Here is a 13,021-nt window from a genome sequence, read left to right as displayed (position 1 = left end):
ACAGAGATGTTCCACCAGTGGTTTTGAGGTGGTACTACCAGGTATGAGCACATACAAAGTGCTGACATACAGAGCAGTTCACCAGAAATTAAGGCCTACAGTGGATTTCCAAAAATGACGAGAGTTCCTCTAAGGGGGAGGCGATGCAGCTTCTTAATCAGTGTTCTACAGCCAATTTTGCCACACTTTTATTATGTATCAGTTTTATCCTTATTTCAATGATATTTTGAATAAAAAACACTTTAAATGCATGTCTTTTGTTTGAACTTCACGCTTGCTTTAGAAGATTTAACCAAAGCTGAGCTTTAATACTGCTTTATTTGAAGGGCAAAGTTCAGTACTTACTTATATCTTCTATTCCTAATAGTAAGATGTACATTCATGTGTAACACACAGATAGCAACATGATTCTTGACATATGTAAATGTTCGAAGTGCTCCAGCGGCTGTAGATTGCGGACTGAGCAACTTTAAATCTAACTTTTAAAACCCTTACCCAACATTCCTTTTGAAATTCCACTAGAGCTCAGAATTTAATATTCTTCTGAAGGTGATAAGACCAATTGCATCCTCAACTGGAAGAAGTAAATTACGAACAGCCATTAGGCAAACAAACAAATACAAAATATGTACAAACAAGGCAGGATCATGACAATTCTGTACGATTTGCTCCCTCTCTCTAAGTGGAGGTTTTAAGGGTTAAATTGGTCACTGAGTTGAATTGGGTTATCATTTTAGTCTTCATAGAGATTACTTTTTCTACAATTACACTTCCATAAACCGATCACACTATTCACAGAGCTGTCAGCCATAAATACCTATTTACACGCCCACGCAGCGTGAGAACAGCTGTTGTGTTTGAGGGGTAGCACCACTCGAGGTGACAGTCCTGGTGTTCTTCGCAGCAGCCAGTCACAAACAGCAGGCTAGTCAGAGTCATCGCTGCTGAAGTAGGAGCTGTCACAGTATTCTGCCGTGTAAAGGAATTTATGAATAGTTGGGTTCATCTTTGGTATCCAGTGTCGTGGCACTAGGAACGTTGAAAGATTGAATAAATCCACAAACACCTTGTATCTGTCACTGGGAACGAGAATTGGAATAATTAATACTGTGATTGCAGGATGGAAAGGCATTATTTCAGACACTCCATCTCTCTTCTTAATAAGGTTTCTGCACTAACCCTCCTCATGAATATTTTAGAGTAAAAATCCAATCCTGTTTCTAGTGCATAGCAGATTAGACCTAAAAAGGGACTATGGTTACTATAGCCACATCTTCCCCTTGAAGATGCAAGCTACGTTGGTCATAGTCACCAGACCTTCACCCTTGGGGTAGATCGGAAGTCGAATTTATCTAGGAAGAAAGTTAACCTGAAATTAAGAGTGAGAAGGCTTGCTGAAAAAGGCAGCAAACCTTTAATCTCCAAATTAAATGTCACCATCTGCTTTTGTTCTACCCTCTGTGACGATGGTTGTGATGGGAATTGCTGCCCACAACCACACATGGCAGTCACCAGCTACGTACAGTTTCTCTTTGAAAACAAACTTCAGAGAAGATGCACGTAGAAGAAGGTGGTTTGAATATCCTTGTGCTTTTAGACATAACTTTGTTCAGGACTGTCAGGACATAGTTGCAGCTAAAAAGCTTGAATTGTCTCAGTAGCTGAATCCTCATATTTTGCATTTTAAAAAGTTCAGCCTTTCAGAGAATTCTGTGCTCATGCCTCAATCCTCCCTTTTAAGTTCCTCTTCTGCTTCATCCAACAGAAGGAAACCTGTTTCCACAGCTTGAGAGTTTTATTTAGTATCAGCTCTAAGAATATATTAAATGCTAAATCGAAGTGCCTCAGGACCATCACGATTAGAGGTCATGCTAAAGAATAAAATGCCATGAGCTGCACAGTAGGCAGGACTCACTTCTGGACTGTATCACCTCATTAGATTGCTCTAGCTTGCACACAAACTGAACTACCAGGGATTAACATCACTCACTGCTCTTACAGTAACACGTAGGTCCCTTGGCTGAGAACTGCAAGTGGCACTTTGCATGAGTTAGCAGGAGGAGTCCTCTTTGGCCCCAGAACACTGGGAGTTTATAGGTGCCAACCCAATGAGTCAATGTACAGCAGGAAACAGAGTCCCAGCAGAGAAACAGCAGCCTTCTGGCCTCCAGCAAGCTGCAGGAAATCTGTCTCCTGCCATGAGTCTCCACACAGCGCAGCACTGCAGGTAATGGGAGGAATGTGCTATCCTTACCTCACTGTGGAGCGCAGATACTGGTAGCCTGATGAGCCGCCGGTGCCGGCCTTGCTGCCAATCATTCTGTGCACCATACAGACGTGGTTATCTAAGCAATACAAAAGGAGGATGTGGCATGTGTGCAGTGCTAAGATATAACCAAAGGGTCACATCAAGGTGCATCACTGAAATACTAAAAATCATGCAGAGATCTTTGCAAATATTGAACTATTAAGTCTTCAGCAATGCAGAGTTAATTGTGCCACTCTTCAGTCATCTAATATAACATTACTGTAAGTACAGAACAAATCACCTAAATACTACCCGTTACCATGCTCTCTTAATACAGAATTAATATGTTCATTTATGGACATCTAGATAGGGAAGGGGCAGAAGCACTGTTTGCACATGAAGAGTTGTGATGATGTTTTGGCAGGCATTGTAAAATAAATGCCTGTCCCTTAAAATCATTCACCTCACTTCAAGCATGTCATAGAAATGGTAGCTATACCCATGTATCTAATGATCACAGAGGCAGCCATTCATCCTTTCTCTTGCTGAAGTATGAATGAATAAAAAGCCAATCTGAAAGGACTCAGAAGCTCAGTTCTGAAACTGTGTATAACTTGTCCAACAAAGGGTGAAACAGAACAGTGTACTAAAAGAGAGAGTGTCACTGTGAGAAAGTGGAACTTACATCTCCATTTGGTCATGAGCACATCGATATCCATAAGGGAGGTAAGAAGCTGAAAGGGAACCTGAAAGCGAGGCTCTTCCCTTGGAAAACAAAAGAGAAGACAGGGAGTCCCTTGCAGTATGCTGTATTTTTAAAAGTTTCATTTCACCAATGCATGACAGTGAACTAATGTCTGGTTTGCCTAAATTGGTATTGAAATGTTGGTAGATATTTTAACAAATGCTTCTGCTACACGAGCCTCTCTATGTGCCTTTTCACTCACACTCAGGAAAATACCCCAAACCTTTCTAGGACACTGTGCAGGACACTGAGCAATGTGCTTGCGAGTGTCAGTCTGTGGAGCAGCATCTGGCCAGACATGAACCATCTGCCCAGAGAGGCCGTGTACCCTCCATCCTTGGAGACATTCACAACTCAGCTGGACACAGCCCTGAGCAGCCCGATCTGACCTTCAAGTTGGATCTAACTAATCTGAGTTTTCACAGAGGGTGGGACTAGATTAGTTTCCAAGGTCCGTTCCAGCCTAAATAAACTCGTGCCACTGCCCTTACCCTTCACCTCTCCTGCTGCCAGTAAGCATTAAAGGTATATCTTCTAAAAGTACCTGTAGAAGTAGATCATTAAGGCACCCTTCAGTGCTTTGTAAGACAGTCGTCTTTCTCCTGAAAAACACAAGGGTCCTTAGTTTGTTACTGATTCTCCTGCAAATTGAAGGCCATTACAGGATCATAGAAAGTGTACGTAAGAAGTGCATGTTGATATACATTAATAAAATCTACCTTTACTAAGCAGGTGCTCATGGCGCTTTTCATCAAATAAGGAAAGTAACACATCCTTCTGTTTATGGAATTCAGATAACAAGTCATCTTTTTCTTCCGATTCTGGTTTGGCCTTTGATATTTAAAACAAAAAGAGGTTTTAGAATTCAATAGGGAAAATTAACTGCTTGAATGACCCACGATGTAACTTCTGTTTTCATCATAAGTACTCTACAAGTTTAAATCCTAAATGTTAGAACTGTATTTTCAAACAAGATATATGAGTCACTAAGTCACTGTCCTCTAAAAACCACAATTAGCACAAAATCCACAATCAAATGGCTGTCAATGCAGAATTGTAAATAAAATATGTTTAGATAAGATATTAAGTTGTTAACAGATACTCTCAGGAAACTGATTAGTTCTTATATATAGATTATTTCATTAAAAATACTTAAAGCTACAGGTGTTACAGTATGTGGGGATTTTCTTATGTTTATTTGCAAGTGTAATTCAAATGTTCACCTAGCAGCAAATTGCCAGATGCTGTTATATAGAAACGGGCTGTTTATAGTGATGTTCCATACAGCTCAGGGGCCCAAATTTTGTGTTAACTCCCAACTGTAGATGCAAGCAATAACTAAAGGTGAGGTTGTACTCTCAGTAAAATCAATTTCAACCCGTCCATTGATTTTATACCTTTCTGTGTATCACGTGCTTTAAACCATCTTAGATGGCAAATTACAAAGTTATTCAGATTTCCTAAAAATTTTCCAATTTTTTAATGCTTCTTACAAACAGAAGCTGCTGAAGATCAAGTGCAGTCAGTAAGAAACTGTGAGTGGCCCAAAGGTCACATTTATGTCAGTATGTCATTTTGCCAGCTGGCTTTGCTTATAGCTCACTCGAGAGTACACTGTATACCTGCACCATAGCAAATTCCTCTTCTAGACCTTTTAAAACATTCACTTCAAATTGTCCCCAGAAATCAAATCCTTCTGCGTCGAGCCCTGGAGTTCTTTCCAGCCATGCCTAGAATAATAACAATCATAACGTGTTCAAACATTACAATACAGCCACATTGCCCTAGAATTGCAAGTTACAGTGACATAAATTATGCTGCTACAGTTCTGGTTTACTATCCCACAGAGATGCTCATTGCTGAAGTTAACACATGCATGTAAAAGATTTATACCTGTATAATGGTGCTCTGCAAGCAGACACATAAGTTACAGGTTAAATGACCAGTGTTGGAAGACAAAATCTGTCTCATTCTAAGAGTATCTTTAAAACCAGCTCCTTTGCAGATATAGAGAAACAATCTTATTCCACATATATAGTATAATTGTAAAGATAATTAGTAAGAAGGAAGATAGAGGACCATCTATACAATCTGTTTTTAACATGTCAGATAGGCTGAATACTGATCAAGGAATCTGTCATTAACTTGCACCACAGTATGTGACGATACAAGAGACAAATTTACTTGGCAGGTAGGAAAGCTTTCTCTTTGATTTCCTTTTAATAATGGGAATAAAATTAGGAGGGGGGAGCGGGAAATCAAGAATCTTTATGGTCAAAGTTCCTTTAGAGATCCCTTAATTTAGCTCCTTCTGTGAAAGATACAAATGAAGAAAAGCTAGAGAATATGTAAGAAATTTCTCTATCAGGTGTCATTAGACAAATGGATAATAGACAAATGGGCTAATAAGAGTGGATGCTTTTATTGAGGTTCATACTGCGTTATTCTTTAGAAAGTTAGGTTCATTTTGCGTATGAAAATGACAAGAGAGTTGATCATTCATAAGCCTTGAGACAAAGTCATTAAAACATGGTAAGTGATAATGAAACACTTGTTAAACATATTTTCTCCTTTCCATATTGGATTGTCACTTTGCCTTTTCTATTTTAAACCTCTAGTAGCCATCACTAACAGTGGAAATATTTTTCAAGCTTTCTTTTAAAAAGAGTTTCTGGTGATGAAAAACAGTGCAAATGAAACAGTGCATGTCACAATGCAAGTTACTAGGATAACGGACTTTTAAGACAAAGGAAATGCTGTGAAAAAAATCAATTGGTTTACTACCGGCTAACTCTCATAACAAGTTTAGTAAGAATCCAAACCACAACTGACTGGGCAATGGCCAGCATGCCTGCTTCTCTCAAGGAAGAACAATTTGTCGCTGGTGCCCATAAAGGACATTCTTGGGAGACGGGGAAAACGAAGGAAGGTCTAAGATGAACATTGTTACCTCCACAAGTTGCAGTAGTGTTGGTTCTTGCTCTGATTTAAGCAGTAGTTCATAGTCCTGTCCCTTGAAGTTGTCACGATAATGCCTTCTGTTATAGGGGACTCTCAGACTTTGGGGAACACCGATTTTGTTCTCTAGCAAGCGAAACTGCAGGCTCTGGAAACCTGAGGCTGGGCTTAGGTAGTATCTTTGAGAACAGAAGAAAAGAAGATACAAAAATGCAGGATATTATTTTATAATGATGGGGTCCTCTGCTTCTCAACAAACTAAACCAACACATATGTCACATTTGAAGACTATAAAATAGATATTTAACACTTTTTGATTGGAATTAAGAAAAAAAAGCAATTTGAAGGCAACTACAATGTATGTATAACATATTCTAATATTCTGGCCATATATTGTATAAACAGATACATATGCACGCTCATGTTTTTACTGTCTTAAAAGAGCAGCTTTGCATGTGTAATGCACAGAAGGAAACATAAGTGAATATCATTTCCTTTCCAAACAGAATAAGCAGCTTCACCCCAAAATAGCTATTACAAAAATATCCACATCATTAAAGTGCTAATGAATGCATTTTAAATAGGCTTGTTATACAGAATAATTTCTATGTATACAATGGAATAATGTTCAGAAAAACACTTAGTGGGTTTCATTTGAGGGATTAATTAATGGGATTCTTTCAGAGTTCAATCACGTGGCCATGCTGAAAAAAATTATTAATAAATTAATCTGAAATCCCACTGCTAGATAATTGTAATGCACTTTGAATTGCAAGTACAAGATTTGGCAAAAAAACAGATCATTGATTTGATCTTGTTTACTTATCCAGTGACAGAATGTTGCTGAGAGCAAGGATCCATGAAAAACAGATGATCAGCCCATGGATTTCCCCTGCTGTGGTGTAATGTTAGATAATACAGATGTTTCAAACCTCCAAGGGAAGCAAAATTGTATTTTTATGTGCTTTTTAGTTAGGAGGCATTAAAAGAGAGAAAGGAAAGGATAAAGAAGCAACACAGAAGTGAATGGGGGACTGGACCACATTTAGGTAATGAGTCAGGGACAGAAGCAGAAAAAGAATAGGAAGGTAGACAGTGGCTGGAGCTGTCACACATGGCAGTGCAGTGGAAGGACCCAGCTGAAGTGAGGGAAGAGAGAGAAATACCAAGAGAGTCAAGCCAAGGGACGACAAAGAAAGGCTGGGCAGAAGAGCTACCATCCACCAGCAATACAGTGGACAGCTACTGGAGAGCAGAAATTACTGGGGAGAAAGAAGAGACATCAATGCTTTCTATAGCCGCTTGGAGCCTCCAGCCCTGCAGACCCACTAAAAACACGAAGCTAGGAAACCCTGTGCAAAACCAAGACTGCTGAAATATCTACTTGATGGTCTACTAAGAGTGCAGGCCTCTCACTCAAGCACTTCTACGACTTGCCATAGAATGTAGCTGCAGCTGCACAGTGGTAAGCTTCAACCACATTGTTAGTGTAAACGTGAGCTATTTCTGTTGTTTCTATTGCTTTAATTTTTTACTCTGAAACCATTCAGCAGCAGCACCACACAAACATTAACAATCAGCTTGCACTTCTTTGTAGAGCATGCTGGACTCACACGCAAGCTCAAGTTCTCAATCGACCCTTGCACGCTCATGTCACGGTCGCCTCTCTGAGGTATGCTCTCACCTCGCTGAAGGATGCTGTACTACAAGCTCCCTGGGCATGTACAAGATTCACAGTCAGTTCTAAGGATGGGAATTACTAGCTCAGGGATTACTGTGGAGGAATACCAAGTACTTACCTAAAATCAAAGAAGTCCAATGCAGTCATAGTTTCCAAAACTGAGAACTGTTCCACAAGTAATTTCAGAATCATTGAAATCCTGTTCATTCGAGTAATCACCTTCAACATGTTCCTCTCATCTCTTACCTGTAGAAAAAATAAAGATCATCACCAGACAGAACGGTGTTCTTTCTATATTCTGCCTACTTCAGGTCTTTTCACTCTTGTGCGTCACTGGAGTTCCCACATGAAATGCACAGGGGCAGAATCTCATACTGAATGGAGGGTCCTATTTGTAACTGAAAACGAAAATTATAATGTTCAGAGATTGAAATCTGTCTTTCTCTGACTGATTATAAATTACAACTAGACCAAATACATGGGATTTTTTCTTCTTTACTACATTTTTGACTGAAATAGAAGTCTCCACATGAAATTAAATTCTAGATCAAAATCATTATGATAATTTCTGCTTATTACAATGCTATTTTTAATGATCTGTGATATGATAATTATATTATGCTCTTCTAATCACTTCTATACTCATTTCTACTGTTCTAGAATCAGAGAATCATTTTGGTTAGAAAAGACCTTTAAGATCATCAAATCCAAACGTTAACCTAGCACAGCCAAGTCCACCACTAAACTGTGTCCTTAAGCAGAAGACTGTGAAGGAACAACTCATATGGCAAGGTACAGAAAGTACTTAAAAGTTGAGAAGCAGAGAGTGCATCTAAAAAGATGTTCATCACAGATGTGTGTTTAGCAAGCAGAGAAAAATAGAGAACACTACCTGGTGGGAAATGGAAAATACTAAAGGGAAAACACAGAAGCTCTACTCTGGCTAAGTTGAACACTCGGCCTGCAGAGGAGACTGCTAAAATTCCTGTTTGCTTCAATGCAATCAAATTTCTCTCTAAGACAAGGGCACACAAGCAGGAAATATCAAACTACAAACAATGAAAGATGATAACCATTTCCTTAATCTTCTTGTGTCTGCTTAACCTTAAGATTGACATTTCAAATTCTGATTTTAAGCAGTTTCATTTTTCACAAAAATAAATAATGAAAAATTATTCTACTTAAGAACTGATTTTGATCAGTTATAATTTGATATAATGTTCAACTAAAAAGTCAACACAGTTATGAAAGTTTTAATCAGACATTATGATAAAAGGGTTCCTTCTTTCATTGTAGTCTAGTTTCAAATGTTCTTTGTATATAGACACTCATAATGTTAATCAAACTATTTCTCAAGTTACATGCAGTCAGCCTTTTTTGTGGATGTAGCATCAGGTGAGGAGTTTTCCTTGGTTGGTATGAGGGATGTTTAGCTTTGAGCAAACATTCAGAGATCTTCAAAGTGTTCCTATTATGTTTATAATTTTCAGAAATTATAGGACACTACACTGTGATTTTAAATATTCCTCTTCTATTGGGTAGAAATAGTACATTGTTATATATTGTCACAATATACAACTACCAAAAAGTTTTCCTTTCACGTGGAAGACATTGGATGGAAGGATATAGTATGTAGACTTCAAAAAAACCTGAACAAAGGCAGAAATTTTCAACATAGAAATACCTGCTTTCCCTCTAGTTTGAGTTTTTCCTCTGAGCATGCTTTTTCTGCAGTAGAATACACCCAAGGTAAGTTTCTGCAGTTATCCAGTACCAGTAGCACAGCATGAAAGCATTTTTGAAAGTGAAGTTGGTCTTGGAGAGCAATCTATGCAACATGCAATCTTCAGGAGGACATAAGATTTGGCAGATCAAGTAGTATCTGTACTATCAGGATATAAGAGCCCCTCTGCCAAATTTCATTTTTTATTGTTGTTTGGTTTTGGTTTTTTAAATGCTGGTTTTAAAAAAGAGTACATGTTGCTTTAGTAAACAGATCAGTCTGGAAGGCAGGAGGCAAGAGGGAGGGCTGCATTTTCATCAAATTAGTATTTGCTCTTAACTTACGTGGCCATTTTGAAAGATCACCCGCACAGAGTCCATTTCCCACAGAATCTGCTTAAACCAAAGTTCATAAGCTACAACATGAAAGGCATTGTTAGGATTAACCTTAGCATGAATTCATTTTTTTCTTCATAGCTTTAAGAAATAAAAGTCCTACATTTTGCTTTGAAATTGTAGCCTACATTTACAGTGCTGGTATATAAAAAGCTGCTGACACACAGATGAATTACCTGGTACAGTATGCTGTCCTTAAACTGCTACATGAAATAATCTAAAGTCAAGAATGTTGGCACATTTTTTTAAAGCCTGCTGTGTGCATCAGATATTTGATGTACAGAAATTTCATTACAAAAGAGAGAAAGAGAAAAATCTAGACCTGATAGTCCAATAAAAGCTAATCCCAGAGCTGCTCACAACCTTTATGTCATCTGCATGTTTTCTGTCAGTGACATGTAGATAGCAGAAGTTTTTCCTGCCAAACAGTATGCCGGCTTAAAGACATCCTCTGCATGGTTAAAATCGAAGTTTCAGAGAAGGCACAAGCCAACACACAAAGTTTGCATACAGTGAAGTGCATAGCAGCCTATTACTGAGATGGGGGAATGAGTTTCACCACCTTAATTTCTCCAGAAGTGGAACCACAGCTTCACAAGCATAGAGTTGACTATGGCCTATGCAATATATAGGGACATATATGTAAATGCAGAAAAAAAGAGGCAGAGGAATTGCAGTGACTGTGTCTAAAATGAAAACAAATCATGCATTGCATGTTCCAGCACTAACTCCCTCTGCGAAGAATGCCAGTCAACCACCACAGAACTCCTCCCAACCACTTACCTTGATGTGTCACAATGAAAAGATGCTCATCGTGGATTTTGTTTCCTTTCTTCTCACTCTGAAGTTCTTGAGCATTCAATATTTTGTTAAGCTTAAAAATAAAGATAACACTGTTCTGCAAAGCTCTCAATTCTGCTATTAGTAATAGCAGTCCTACTGCATAGAGCTAATATTTAAGCATAATATAAAAAAAAAATAGGCCCCATATTCCAGTTTGTCTGAGAAGTTAGACTGAATGGCTTCAGGTGTCATTTTTAATTTAAAAAAAAAATCTTGCCTAAAATGGAATGTTTAGGTGTCTCAGGTAATAAAGTTCAAAAAATCACTTACTGTATTTTTAATGATAACAAAAGAGGAAACAAAGTATCCAGCACGTTTTCCAGATTTTACATCTATACGGTCATGTTCCATGAAAATGGAGTTCCTATAGTAAAAATCTATGTGATCAAGCAGTAATATCTGCACAGGAACTCTGATTTGAAGTTAGTTCAGTTAGTTTAGTTCTGGCATTACTGATTCATATTTTTACTGGGTCAAATTTACAGTTGAAACAGTTGTTTTAAAAGAAAACTTTGCAGGGTTTCATATAGTATGTCAACAACTCAGTTTTCTGTTTACAAGCACAGAGTAATTCCACTCACTTCAGTTCATGCTGTCACAAAAAACCCAAAACTATATTGATTTATTATTTGTTGTTTTGTTTGGGGTTTTTTGTGTTCACTTCTCTTCTGTCTGTCCTCTCCCCATCATCATCCCACCCCTCAGTTTCTGCAATATCTTTTTTCCAGCCAATTATTCTGGACATTCCTGCAATAATTCAGGGAAATTGCACATCACCTGCTGACATGGAGAAATTGCCAAATGGTGATTGTCAAACAAGAAAAGGCTCTTGTGGTGCACCACCTTACAATTAAGGTCTACCAATATAAATAATTCCCTACCAAAACCCCCCAAATGGCCAGCTTTCCTGCAGTTTGAGAAGCCATCTCACAATCCCTCTGTACCATCGCAGTTGAGACAAGCATCCATGCCTGTGACTACACATGGAGAGCTCAGGTAGAAGTGACTGGCCAACAGCTGGGAGAAGCATCAATCACACGTCCTGGCTCAACTCCTAAGTGCAACTGGGGGAGTAAAGTGAAATCTTGACACTTACTTGTAAGTAGTCTCCATAGACAAGTCCACCTTTGCTGGCTTTATTAATCCCTTCTTGTGACTTGTCATCTTTTTCATCTTCCAGAGATAGCTTGTTAAATCTAAGAAGATAATTAGGTAAATATATAAACTGTTTAATTTAAGAACTATGAAAATACCTGTCTTTTTACTAACAGGTATGTCTACAGTTCTAACAATGCTCTTTTTTTAAAAAAAGCAGGGTTTTTTTTGTTTTAAGTGGTTTTAAAAGAAGTATTTTTTTGAGAAAAACAATACAGCTGGAATAAATCTTTCCCCAGTAACAGCTGTGGCAAGCATGTAACGTAATGGCAGCATTACCTCTAGTTCATTGAAAAAGTGGTCAGACAAGTCCTTGTACAGACTAACTTTCCTCTAGCAATAGCTACAGTTATCTATCTTTTGATGACTGTTAATTTCTCTTTGAGCTTTCATATTTTATGTTAATATTATATAATTGGAACTGACATTATGAAGCAAAACACAAAATGAAGCACTCACTGGTAGTTGTTCCCCGCAAAGGGGCACCCGCTCATGATTCCAGGATCCAAACTCGGCGACCTGTGTCCCAGGAGATGCAGTCTGATAATGCTCCCAAATCTGCTGCAGCTGCCTTATATGTAACCTTATATCACTGCCTAGGCCATCCCCCAAGTTCTCCTCTTTAGCCTCAGCCCATCCCCGCTATTCAGTAATTGCAGAAACTATCGCGGCACAAAGGTCAATAAGTTCATGTGTTGTTGGCTATCCAGGTTGGGGTTTTTTTTGTAGTTCTTTGTGTTGATTTTTTTTTTTCTAATCAGTCAAACCAGGAACATCTGGCATATTTGCTTTGTCCTATGGCACCCGCTTTTTCTGCTTTTTACTGCAAGGTTTCCACCAGTTGCTTCTTTGGGGACCGAAGCTGGTCGAAGAGGTAAATCAAGGAGACATCTTCCTCTGAGAAAAAAGGCAATATTTCATAAGTTTAGGAATTGCTAAAGTAGGTTTTTAATTTGCAACCCTTTGTATCAAGATATGAAGATACTTTTAATGTTAAAAAGTGTAACATATGGAAAAGGAAAGAGGAGGGGAGGGAAAGGAAAATGTATTTCTATGGCAGACTGATAAAGGCTCATAAGAGATCTCAAGTAATACACATACTAACAAAAAATGCATACAGATTAAGTAAAAAACCTAAAAACACTCACGTACATCTCATGTTATTTTTCCCATGGTTGAATTAGTGAAAAATTCTTAATTATATTTCTTTGTGCAAAAGTTTCACTCTCATATGTTGACAAATGTTACACAATTCTGTTTGATCATCAGCTTT

The 13,021-nt window shown here is 38.2% G+C and overlaps 1 protein-coding gene across 2 annotated transcripts; it reads right to left on the bottom strand.

The window, feature by feature from the left end:
• Positions 1-163: 163 nt before the first annotated feature.
• On the bottom strand, positions 164-12,260 carry TDO2 (tryptophan 2,3-dioxygenase). 2 transcript variants are annotated; one of them, XM_084263797.1, is made up of 12 exons: positions 12,208-12,260; positions 11,690-11,789; positions 10,534-10,624; positions 9,700-9,770; positions 7,751-7,878; positions 5,944-6,130; positions 4,616-4,723; positions 3,713-3,824; positions 3,538-3,595; positions 2,934-3,013; positions 2,255-2,345; positions 164-1,079 (listed from the first exon to the last, which is right to left on the bottom strand). In XM_084263797.1, the coding sequence occupies exons 1-12, from the start codon at positions 12,240-12,242 to the stop codon at positions 926-928; spliced, it is 1,215 nt and encodes a 404-aa protein (XP_084119923.1). In that variant the 5' UTR covers positions 12,243-12,260; the 3' UTR covers positions 164-925. The 2 variants fall into 2 exon arrangements, with proteins under 2 accessions (XP_084119923.1, XP_084119924.1); XM_084263798.1 differs by having other exon boundaries at positions 164-969.
• Between the last annotated feature and the right edge of the window lie 761 nt (positions 12,261-13,021).

This window comes from Gallinula chloropus, assembly GCF_964237585.1.
Source record: "Gallinula chloropus genome assembly, chromosome: 4".
NCBI classification, from domain to species: Eukaryota; Metazoa; Chordata; class Aves; order Gruiformes; family Rallidae; genus Gallinula; species Gallinula chloropus.
Note: the sequence above shows the minus strand (reverse complement) of the source record. Positions and strands in the feature narration are given on the sequence as shown.

Bases quoted from the DNA above. Each gene is read 5' to 3' on its own strand.
- TDO2 (XM_084263797.1), bottom strand. From the start codon at position 12,242: ATGAGCGGGTGCCCCTTTGCGGGGAACAACTACCA. The intron at 4,724-5,943 runs GTAACAATGTTC...TTATTATTCTAG, and splicing joins CACTACTGCAACTTGTGGAG to GCATGGCTGGAAAGAACTCC. The intron at 3,014-3,537 runs GTACTTTTAGAA...TTGTTTTCCAAG, and splicing joins TTAATGATCTACTTCTACAG to GGAAGAGCCTCGCTTTCAGG.